General features: G+C 38.7%; 1 protein-coding gene across 1 annotated transcript in view; it reads right to left on the reverse strand.

The window, feature by feature from the left end:
- LOC121948484 (dedicator of cytokinesis protein 2-like) overlaps positions 1-10,062 on the reverse strand; it is a 137,369-nt gene extending 127,307 nt beyond the window's left edge. The window contains exons 1-11 of the mRNA XM_042493882.1: positions 9,858-10,062; positions 6,167-6,250; positions 5,615-5,655; positions 5,363-5,418; positions 5,135-5,231; positions 4,896-5,044; positions 4,465-4,600; positions 3,376-3,533; positions 1,192-1,273; positions 791-926; positions 80-155 (exon numbers count right to left, since the gene is read on the reverse strand). Coding sequence (XP_042349816.1) covers positions 80-155; positions 791-926; positions 1,192-1,273; positions 3,376-3,533; positions 4,465-4,600; positions 4,896-5,044; positions 5,135-5,231; positions 5,363-5,418; positions 5,615-5,655; positions 6,167-6,250; positions 9,858-9,900 — 1,058 coding nt within the window. The 5' untranslated portion in view covers positions 9,901-10,062. The remainder of the gene's footprint in view (positions 1-79; positions 156-790; positions 927-1,191; positions 1,274-3,375; positions 3,534-4,464; positions 4,601-4,895; positions 5,045-5,134; positions 5,232-5,362; positions 5,419-5,614; positions 5,656-6,166; positions 6,251-9,857) is intronic.
- Positions 10,063-12,303: the final 2,241 nt, after the last annotated feature.

Here is a 12,303-nt window from a genome sequence, read left to right on the forward strand (position 1 = left end):
CACACACAAAACTGCAATATTGCTTTTTAATTAAAGGGAGGATTCGTGAGTAACCGAGTAGGAGGAAAAGAGGACATACGGGAAGAAGGGGATGAAAAACTGCTTCTCCTCATCACATTCGATCTTCCCTTTGATGAGATCACTGATGTCCATCACTGCCAAGGAAAGGAAAACAAATGCGTCTGTGATGACAAATCAAAGAAACTGCTATAGAAGAATTTATGATGTGGATTCACATCAGTCAGCGGTGACAGCCTCTGTGAAGATTTTGTATATAAATCTCTATCACACACCCTAGTCTAGCAAAACAGGCCCCACTACACAGCCTGATAGCTGTTTTATGAGGTTAGTTGAGGATATAGGCAACTATTTTGAGCCAGTGGGAGAAACAAAAGCCTCAAGGGTAGTAAAAAAGTAGTGGACGGTCATCATCAATATTTTACTTTTGTTTGTGCAAAAGATGACTGTTGTATTGGTCAGCTCCCAGGAGTAAACATGGGTGATAATACCTGCAGCAGCAGCCGCTGCTGACAAATCAGAGAAAATTACTCTGACCTTTAGGGAACAAAAGACTGAAGGACTACTAAAGGCCATTATTGTTGCCTAAACTGGTGACATTTGGCAATGAAATGGGAAATGTATTGCAGCTTTAAGAAAGAGGCTGCTAAAAGCAATACTTTTAAGTCTAATAACTACAAATAATACTTCACACATTGCCTGAACACTTGGATTAGCAATTTAGCAGCACCTTTGACCAGAGAAAGAATTGCGTTGGCTGATCTTAAAGTACCTGCAACCCCAAACGGTCGCCTCAGGCCTTGAGTACACTTCTTGTTGTTTGTCTCTTTCAGGTCCATCCTGCCCACTCTCACTATCTGACAGATCAGATATATCTTCTCTCTGCATAGATCCTTGTTCCCCAGGTCCTGGTAGAGACAAATAGGCAAAAGGAGAACAGAGAGAAAATGAAACAAAAGAAGAATATAGAATGAAGTGGGATTAAGAGAAACAAACATGAAAAGATAGAAGAAAGACAAGTCGCGGAGCAGCAGGTCATGTGGGAAAGAGGGTGAGAGAGAAACAAAAAAACAATGTAATTTTCTAGAGGGGAATAAATCCACTTATTCATATGCAGTGCTGTGTCTGTAATAATAAGAACCAGTGTGGTAGCGCCCTCCTGTGGTCACTTACTGTAAAGACAACCTTCAGGTTGTTGAGCATGTCTATCTCCTTGGGAAATCCTTTGCTGCCCCAGCGTACCAAGTAGTTCTCACTGCACAATACATGGAAAAGAGTTGTTGTTAATGTCCTGCAAAACTATGCAACACAATATTTTAATATAAAGCCACACACAGCATCAAAATTGCAGCTGCAAAAAAAGCTAATCTCACCCCCCTTGACTGAAACATTGCAGATGTTCTCAACTTGAGAATAAAAAATTGTTCTTTGGGGTATGTACATTTCCACCTACAGGAAGTGATGAATCAAACAGATAGAAACACTATCTGTCCAGTCCAGGACTGAGTGCGTGCTTGGTCCAGATAAAACTTAACTGTGTGTCTCCCTCATCTGTTAGCATTTTTTGGGAGACAATCACAGTGCAGCCCGTCGGATGTACATAAGCAATACTATATGCAGTATACTGATGTGGCATTAAATTGTTTCTGTGAAAATTATGTTCAAATGTTTCAATCATGATCAGACACTGGCAGAGGGATTATTAAAAAGATAGTCAACAAGCCTGACACACAGATAAATGACTATGGGTACATCAGGGTCAATCAAAACAGAGAAAAAGTTCCTAAAACATTCCTGTCAAGATGCCCCCCCCATCTGCCATTTTTTCAAGGGCAGTCAGACAGACAGACAGACAAAGTGAGGGGCTGGGTTGAACAAAAAGAAAAAGCCAAGCATTTAACCGATCAACACACATAAAAAGAGCCAATTAAGTGATCAAATCCTATATAGACAAAATAATGATCAGTGATTGATTTTAACTATCAGAAATAAGGAGTAAAAAAAAAAATCATCTCTAGAATCTGCACCCTACTGCGCATTTCAAGATGTTTCTGGTGGAGCATCACGTCTGCCCGCTGAGCCCTGTTAATCAGAAGGAGTGATGAGTGGATTTTAAATCCTTAATTACAAACCAGTTTGCTGTCTCTTTTCTGTGGATCTGATCCCTCGCATCTCCCTTCTCCATATGCCTGCTCACCAAAACAAATGCTCAGCGCTCCTTTAGAGTAGTTAACTTCATGGATGGAATTTGGATTGCGATATTCACAATAATAATGTTCAACTGAAAATGAAGCTGTGATAATGTCGCACCAAGCACAGACACACAGGCTGCATTGTTTGCAGAAAGCATTTAAGGTTTGATTATTTTAAAGCTCTGTCAGACGCTAAACAACCATGCCTGATGTGACATAATCCCCTTCACTCCCTCATACTCCCACTGTCCACTAATAAACACATCGCCTGTTGCCTAAACATGATTGGACAATATGAAAAAAGACACTATCACCCAACCCTAAATTATGACAGAAAAAATAGAGATCAGGGCACATGCCAACAAAGTAATGGATGATCAAACAGTGGTGGATATATATTGAGAAAAACATGATCGATCCTCAATACTCCCACCTGCTGTGCCAGCGAGACTGAGATATACCCAGTATGACAGTGAGTGACAGGACTTATCATCAGCACTGTCAGGCACCACATAGCACTGCCAGTCAATATCTGCTGCCCTATAATTTGTGTTTTCTTTATTCGCATTTTTGACATCCTATTGTTCAAATTTAGTGGGGTTCAACAATGAGGTATATAGACACAAGAAGAGATAAAGGAGAGTCTGTGTGGGCTTGAGTGTGTATGTGTGTGTGCACCCTTATTTTAGACAGCTGAGGGAAAAAAAATCTCACTAAATGGGTAGTAAGAGGCATATGGAGGCTAAACCCACTTTATTCTTATTTTTCCAGTTTTGATGGACGGTGTTTCCTGATTTTATGTTCTAAAATCCTTGACATATTTAATTCAGACTTATACACAAAAACACATTAATATAAGCTATACGGAGACAGCTATTCATGGTCACGCACCTTGTTGTCTATCTCAAAGAAATTCAACGCCGCACCTCTACAGTAAATCAATTGCATGGAGGGGGAGTTCAATCAAATCTGCCAGACTGCCAGACCATTGACATCAGTTCATTATTTGAAGCCTAAACAGACACATTTAAACTTGCATATGAACCTGGTGCTTCAAATCCTCAAATCAATGTAAAAAGAACACATTGATCAGCATATACTAAAACACCTTTTGAAGCTCACTGTATACAGCTAGGGATTAAAGCTCAGGGAGAACAAGTGGCACCTGATGATGGTCTGCTTGATGGGGTCATAGAGGGACATGAAGAGCTCTGAGTCCTCTCCGATGCGACAGACAAAGTTCCTGACGAAGACGTAGAGGCTGTGGGTTGGGGAAGACTGGATCCGTGCCGAGATCCCGCTGTGGTCTGTCTGGATGTTGGACTGCAGGAGAGGACATTAGTTGTGGGAGGTTAACTTGGGACAACGGCTTACCAGGAAAAAGGCCAGCCAAAAGCCCTCATTTCAAAGTCCTGACAAATCTGGTTGGCTTGTAGCACAATTAATAATAGCTGGTTTACTAAATTCTGGGATGTGACAGCTGCAGCGTGCAGATTGTGGGTTTATAAAGGAGAAGAAAATGATGGAATAAGAAATTCATAATAGAGTACATTCTTTTCTAATTAATAAGCAAATTAATAACAGGCCGTATAAAGAGGAAATGCAGTCAAGCCAATTAGGAAGGAAGTGATTTCTTAATAAGGCTTTGCTGGCAGACATAACTGGCAAGCAAAATTTATTGTCTAGACCTTGTCAACATATTTTTTAACCAAATTTAAGAATTTTGGACAAATCATCTTTTTCTTATTCAGGTAAAGCAGATACATGTAAAGTAAGTAGTATATGGTCCCATGCAAAGGTAGGTTTTATATAGGTATATATAGTTATTAGGAGTTAAGTTAATCTACATTTTGACAACAGGTAAATGCAAGTAGAAAATAAAAAAAAGCAGCATTAGATTCAGTGGTGGGTTTCAAGATTTGTAACATCAGAAATGTAGACTTTCAAGCAGTCTGATACATTAAATCAGATAAAAATGTTTGTGGCAATTAGGACCTCAGAAATTCTATTTCAAGACTTTTGAGGCCTCATATGTAAAAAAAAATCAAGACTTTTAAAGACTTTTAAAGAGCCCGCAGACACCCAGTAATACCTTTTAACATAAAAAATGAAATAAAATTACAAACTGTGATTTAACCTATATCTGCTTCACAAGAGCCTTTATATTTCCCACTGACGGGTTTCCTGGGAAATCCCGTCGTACACGTTCTTCTTTTTTCTGTAAACTACTGCACTGCATTATCTCTTTCCTTACCTGTTCCTCTTTGATGCGCTCATTGATCTTGGCTGTGGCCTCCTCATGGGCCCGAAACAGACTGATGACACTAGCCCGTTCTGGGTCCAAGATGTTCCCATTCTCGTCCCGAACCACCTGGTCCAGCTCCAGGATCCTGTCAAAGGAGCATTGTTCAGGTGGGGATTGGGGAGATTGATGGAAGGTGTTAAAATGAGTACATTTTATACAAATAAAGGCAACAAGTGGAGATTGGAATGCATGGAAGGAAGCAGACAGAGGACTAACAGAATGGATCAGAAAGGAAAGAAAATGTTACTGAATATTTTGCAGTTAAAGTATGTAAAACAGTTGGATAAGGGAGAAGAATTAGCTTGTATACAAAGTTCTGCTTTGGACAGTGTGACCATATAAAAGTGTGAGCAAGCGATTTTGTTTTTGAGCAGACATACTTGTTGCCATAGTCAATCTTAGAGGTGACTTTCTGCTTGAGCTCTTTGAATTCATCACTGGGCAGAGTGCCAGACAGGAGCTGGGAACGCCACTCCATCAGCTCCCACATCAGCCTCTGGACCTGCTTCACACGCACCTCTTTATTGGCCTGGACAGGCAGATGTAAGCGGTTACACTCAGATATACACACATTCACACACGCAAAGTGTTTTTCCTCATCTCTCTGCTTTTTTTTTACCACAAAGAGCTGCTTCCATATGCTTCCCCACTCCCTCAATGTGGTGGTCACCTCCTTCACCAAGGGCATCTCTGCAGACATCACTACCTCCTCCCCTCTGTAGTCACACATACACATACAAACATACATACATACATACACAGGAAAACGTAACATTTAAAAAAAAAAAAAAAAACAAAGAAAAACACAACTTTTGGAGTCAGATGTAGACTTTTTTACTCCACTCACCCTCGTTTTTCAATGACAACCTCCTTAAGATGGACAAAACTGGCAGGGAACACTCCCTGGAGAAGAATATATGTGGGGGATATGAATAAGAAAAAATAGTCAGTGCTAGATCTCAACTTACCAATACACAAAACTAGAAAAGAAGATCTCCCAGTTGAATGGCATACCATATGTGTTATGATCACCGTTCTGTTAAAATGAATGATACACAATGTGGTGTGAAAAAAAATATTATTGTGTGTGAGATCTTACCCTCTGGGCTTTGTTCCTAACCAAGTAGCCTCTGTACCATCCTGAAAGGAAAACTGACTGTCACCTTACTGACATCTCAAAAGGACATGGGCAGCGTTTTGGTGTTCACAGTGAAATGGAAGTTTCTAGACTGCATGAGATAAAACTAGGATGCATTCAACCTTTTAAGTGGTAAAATAACTTAACATGGATTCACTATTATGAAGTAGTATTTTGTCATGCAAGTTATATTTAATTATTAATATGCTAACATATTGTGTGAAATAACATCACATAAAATATGAATGACATGCACACAGCCATCTTAATCAACACTAACATAACTTTAACTGAGAAAAAAATGGTTATCAGCACTGTAAGCAGGCCTACTAACGTTTTATCATTTTGACAATATTTCTACTTTTGGTTTGGTAAAATTATGACTTTGTGCAAAAATATTAGCATATCCTAAAAAGATCACTGATGTTGAACATGTTAAAACAGTTATCTAGGAGCAGCATACACCAGAAGTAATAATAATAATCTAATTTTTGTGTTTTGAGGTGTTCTTACCATCACAGACCTCCATGATCTGGACCGCATCTCCTACCTCGAGGGAAAGCTGCTTTTCTCCTTTGCCGACAAAATTCCACTTAACTGAAACAGTTAGACAGTTGTTTAATGGTGACACAAAGAAAAAAACACCCCAAGCAAACAAACAGCAACCGTGCAGAGGAAAAACTGTTATTAATTGTAGCACAAAAGACTTTATGGTTGGCTAGCACTAGTTAGCACGCAGTAAGCTAGCTTGATTGGTGAAGTGCGGAAGTTCTTTGGTAACCTTGGCAACCATCGTTCTTGTCAATTTGCCACCAGTTTAAATGAAGCTAAACCATTATGACCGCTCACAGAGAAAATGAATTACTTTAGTATATCAACGGATTAAAGCCACTAAAGAGCCAAAGATGAACAAAGTTGAAAAAAGTTCAGCTCATGTCGACATATTGTTTGGATCAACTGTCAAACCGTCAGAGCTGCCACAGTAACAAGCATGAGCGTTTCTTTACGCCTACATCTTGTCAACGCCACCTCTCCCTTTTCTCCATCAATGACATGATTCATATTAGGCCTACATGAACAGCTAAATGATTATGTTGGTCAATTATGAGAAAATCCCCTTGAGAGTGCTTTGTTAAAAAATAAACAATCATTTAAGTAAAATGCAAAATGCCAAACACTGGCTGTTTCCAGCTGCTTGTGATAGCGAGGCAGCTTTATAATTGCTCACATTTTTCCACAGGTTTAAGTTAAAGATGTAGGTTTAGACTTTTTATGCAATAAATGGCTAAGCTTTATTTCTGTTAAATTTTGCTTGCAGTGAAAGGCCACTCTAAGTTGTGTAGTTTGGTCACACAGCACAATGCAACAGGTATCCAGGATTCCCACACATTTCATGGACAAAGTTTCAAAACAAAACTTTATCTTAACTTTTCAAGGACCCAAAATATTTTTTCCTTGCCCCACTTACCCAGCATTTTTCAAAAATATAAGACTGACAGTCCAACAGTAATAATTTCTATTTTTATAGTTTCTGGCTATAATAAATGGTGTATATATATATATATATATATATATACATATACACACATACACACACACACACACACACACACACACACACACACACACACATATACATATATATGAATTTTTAAGAGAAAAGCAAAAATTAAAAAAAAAAAAATTGAAAAAGAAAAGAAAAATATCACCAATTGAAAAACAAAACAAAACAAAACAAAAAACATAGCCTCCAAACCCTTTAAAATTGGTGGTAAAATTAAAAAAAAAAAAGTTGTATACCTGTCCCCTAAAACCAAAATTATTTAAAATATTATTTGACGTTCCTAGTGGGCTGACATGAAGAGAGAGACAGAACAAAGGGAGAAAATGAAGAAATTTTTGTGATGATCAAATAAAAAAAAAAAAAATTTCCATGGCGACACATATTAAAGATATGTTACATCATTGGCTAGTTCCATGACTTTTCCAGGTCTGTGAATTCACTGTTATGTCACACTAATGTCATTTAATTTATTACACACAAAGAATCCATGATTTTTCCAAAACTTTTAATGAATTTTCACTAGTTCCGTGACTTTTCCAGGTATGTGAAATTCCATGACTTTTCCAGGTTTCCCAAGACTGTGGGAACCTGGGTATTGCAAGTTTTGAGCGAGCATGCCATTGGTATGCTGACTGCAGGAATGTCCACCAGAGCGGTTACCCATGAGCTGAATGTTCATTTCACTGCCATAACTGATGTCCAATTTTGTTTCCATAAATTTGGCAGGACATCCAACCGGGCAGCAGCTGTGGCAGACAGCCCTGCTGCAGTCAGCATGCTAATGGCATGCTCCTTCAAAACATGTGACATCTGTGACATTGTGTAGTGTGATAAAACTGCACATTTTAGAGTGTGCTTTTAATGTGACCATCCCAAGGTACACCTGTGTAGTTATGATGATCTTTAATGAGTATCTTGATGTGTCACACCTGTCAGGTGGATGGCTTATCCTGGAGATGGAGTAGTGCTCACTAACATGGATTTTGACACATTTAACACAGCCAGTATCTATCCACCTATCCATCTATCTATGTCTGTCTATTTAGTGCACAGAAAGTCTTACATCTTTAACTTAAACCTGTGAAAAATGGTAACAAAAACAAAAAAATGGTGCATTAAATTTTTTGATTAGTAAACTTAGCAACATTTGAAATCAACAAGCAATAAAAAAAAACTGAACACGATCATTTAAGATAAAATAAAATTACATTTTAAAAAATAGATCAACTGAAAAAATAAAAACACAAAATGAAATAAAATATTACAGATATTTTCAAATTTTCATTAACTAAATGAAAATAAACTAGCAGTTTTAATAATCATGAGCAGGCTATAATTGTCAGTTTCAGCCTTAGATTTACTGTATGTGAGTATAAGCAGCAGGGGTAATGGTTGCAGCAGGAATACGAATTGCATCAGCAGCATGGCACAACAAAAGAGTAGGAAGAGCTTTGGCAGCAGCTACTCAGCACTGGGTGTCAGTTTGTTATAGAAAGTGAGCATAGTACTGAAACTGGCGTTAACTGTCTGCAGTAGCAAACAGGCTTGCTTCGCTCCCTCCTATACTTAATGTTTCGGCAGTAAACAGTCAGACAGCTACAAAATGACTGCTGATTAGCATACTTCTTGCAACTGTATGTGGTATACTAATTTTAGACCAATACTTGTGTACAATACTTGTACAGTTCATAGCATGAGGTGGTTTCTACAGTAGCCTATTTAGATGCACAGCTTCAAGGTAAAAAAAATGTCCCTCCTTCTTCCTCCACTTCCTGTGTTGTAGTCTTACTAGTCTTACACAGCACAGGAAGATATTCAGTCTAGATAAAGTAGATAACACTTCATTTGGTAATCTTATTAGTATTTGATTCAAGATGGGTTTTTTTTTTATAAATTCACTGCCTTATTCACCATTTACCTATTAAGCCATAGAACTTAAAATTTTAAATTTTCAACTCACTTTCTACAAAACAAACTTTATGCCTAACTTATTGCAAGTAACTGATAAATCAATGCATCTTCTGCAACAGGCCAGTGAACCTTTGCTATTACATTCTGTAGTAGATGTCCAAAATCTGTATTCCTTCTAAGTCTGTGTCTGTCTCGCATATCTGACGGCAACATATGCTGATCAGCTCGGCCATATTCAGCCCACACACTACAGATAAACTCCAGATTGTACTTAGAAGTTTAAGCATCTAGGATTTGTTCCTGGAGCCGAAATCAGTCATTCCACACCTAACGCTGTCATTTTCAGGAATAATTTATCTTCTTGAGTCTGTATTTTTGCACTGTGTAATGCATAAAGATTGCCTACTGACTGCCTCTCATTTCTCCATCAGCTTAGGGTGGATGGTGATTTATGATTTTAGCACACACACAATCCCCTACACTGCAGCAGTTATAGGTTCTGTTGATTTTAGCATTTAAGTTCTGTGATAGAGTTAAATCTGATGTGTATATCCTGATGTTCTGTGAGGCCGTCTGCACCTGCTCACATCCTGTTTAGTAGGAAGTGATGGGCATCTATTTTTTCTTATTGACAGCTTGGAGAGTTTACAGTCACATCTAAAAACGAGAAACACGACAGCAACATGTAGCAACACAAAGACACACACTGGTGAGCACACACTGACTTACCTACACCATACCGCTCCGTGGTGGTCCTCGTCCAAGGAGCCATCACTGCATGTAATCCTTTACCTACTTTCTATTCTGAGTCTTTCTAAATAATTCCTACCTCTGTGTTTTTTGAGGGTGTCTACTAAATTTTTCACTTCTGTATTTTTTCTTTTTACTTTAAATGAAAGCAACAAGCCCATCCCCCTTTGCCTTTTCTTCCTCTTCTGCCTCTCCTCTCTTCCTGTCTTTAGGCCGTGAAGGGGAAGTGGGTGAGTACAACAAGGTGGAGTCCTGTAGAGCTCACAGGCCTGCGCAGTGTGAACAGGCTCCATTTTGCAAAACTTCAACAACTTAGTTTCCTGTTACAGAGCGGTTAAATAGTAATAATGTATAGAATGCACATTCATTCTCAAATCTGAACAGAATAAACACTCACAGTGTTTAAAGACATTGGACCCTGGATGACTTCAATCGCCAGTCTGCCGGCTCCTGCTGTGTGCCCTCACCTCTTCTCTTTGTGCATCATTTATCAAGCTTTTGAAATTCAAAGTGACGACGCGGCATCACAGGCAATAGCTTGATGTGCGTCCCTGTACAGAGAATCTCACCTCACCATCACTTACTGTCTCCTCCCTTCACAACAAGAAAGACTAAATGTCACCATGATCAGACTTGATGCTTTTATCGCTAATAGAGTGCCACAGGGGCGACGTTTTTCTGTAGGCTGACACGGAATTTAGCCTCACCCTGGTTCCCTCCTCAAAAAGCCTATGGGATTTTTCCGTTGGATTTTGGGTCATTGCAGAAAATAAGCTGTGCAGTGAACAAACCTTTATGATAAGCTTCACATATGAAAACCACTTTCAGAACTTTTGAAGCCAAAATGCAATCCCCGGAGGTAAAAAGCTGCACAATGAGGCTTTAAAGTTGTATTCAGCAGGGCTCAGCCTCTCACTTCACCACTTGTTAGCAACTACCTTATTTAATACACATAAAAGCTTCAGCGTTCATAGTTGGAGTATTTCGTGATGTATTTTATGTCATAGAGCAAAACTTGAAAGTCTCTTATACTTGTGTTCAACACAGACTTTATTCAAGGCATCTAACCAAAAACCCACATTCAAAAAACCTGCTGACTTGGGGACCAGGGAACCAAAGGTGCTGTTATACTGATTTCCTGGTTTTAGGACTCTTTCCTAGGGTACTCCATAATTTTATATTAAATGTATCACTTATTACAAATGCACATATTCTTGCAACTTCACTCTAATTCTGGTTCGGTAAAAGAGAATTGAGTGTCTCTGTGGGCTGGTCAACAGCAAGACAACTAAACTCCTGAATTTCTAATTGGGAGTGTCCCAATATACTGCTATTGACAATAACTGTAATGTTTGAATGATATTGATATCATGCTGATAATACACATATGTATATACAATAAGATGTAATATTGTTTAAATAATCACATTATAATTCACTTCTTTTTTTTTTTGCAGTTCTAGTTTTGTCTTCCTCCCCTCTTACCACCTGGTTCACTATCCATTAAGTGTAATTACTTTGTGCAATTTCTACATTTATGGTTGTAGACTCTATCCATGTCCCTACACTCGTATTTTGAGTATACTTAATTTGCCAGAAAAGAGACAATATACTGACAGATGAATCTGACTGATGGCATTATTATTATTATTATTATTATTATTATTATTATTATTATTATTATTTCAGATTTGTTATGGATATTGCGATAATATCGTTATCCTGACCTCTTCTGGCCACAGTAATCTATCTCTAACTTTATAAAAAGCTTTGTCTCTGAAACATTGAACATTTCTGGAGAGATGATAATGAGAATCTGTCTCACTGTTCTTGCTAAAGCTGTCACACAACAGGTGTGCAGTATTCATATTTTTCACATTTTGTTTTGCATTCAAAAAGAATACTAACTCATATAGCTGATAAACAACATGAAGGACTGCAGCTCTGATCCTGCATGCATCAGTTTGGGAGTACCTCATATCCATGTGTCCTCAGAAAGCAGAAACACACCAGCGGCTCCAACAGCTTCTGGACTCCTGGGTATTTGAAGGAGGCTGGCATCAGCTGAGCGAAGGAATCGGAAGGGGGTGCGCTGGTGGAGAGGATCAGAGAGATAAGGGGAGAGGCATGTTGTTAAGGGCCTTAGGTGGTGAGTAGATTCTTGAATTTTATGCTGTGTTTAACTGGGAGCCTGTGGAGGTCTTGGAGGACTGGGATGACGTGGTCACGTGAGCGGGTTGTGGTAAGCAGGCGGGTGGTAGAGCTCTGTACATTATTAAGTACATTGTCTGTGGTTCCATAGAGGATGCTGTTAAAGCAGTAAAGCGTGAATGTTACAAGTGCATAGATGAGTGTTTCTGCAGCAGGAGGTGACAGTGAGGGTTTGAGAACAGTTACGGATATGAAAGAGGGCTGTTTTGATGAT

Source organism: Plectropomus leopardus, chromosome 9 (assembly GCF_008729295.1).
Source record: "Plectropomus leopardus isolate mb chromosome 9, YSFRI_Pleo_2.0, whole genome shotgun sequence".
NCBI lineage: Eukaryota > Metazoa > Chordata > Actinopteri > Perciformes > Serranidae > Plectropomus > Plectropomus leopardus.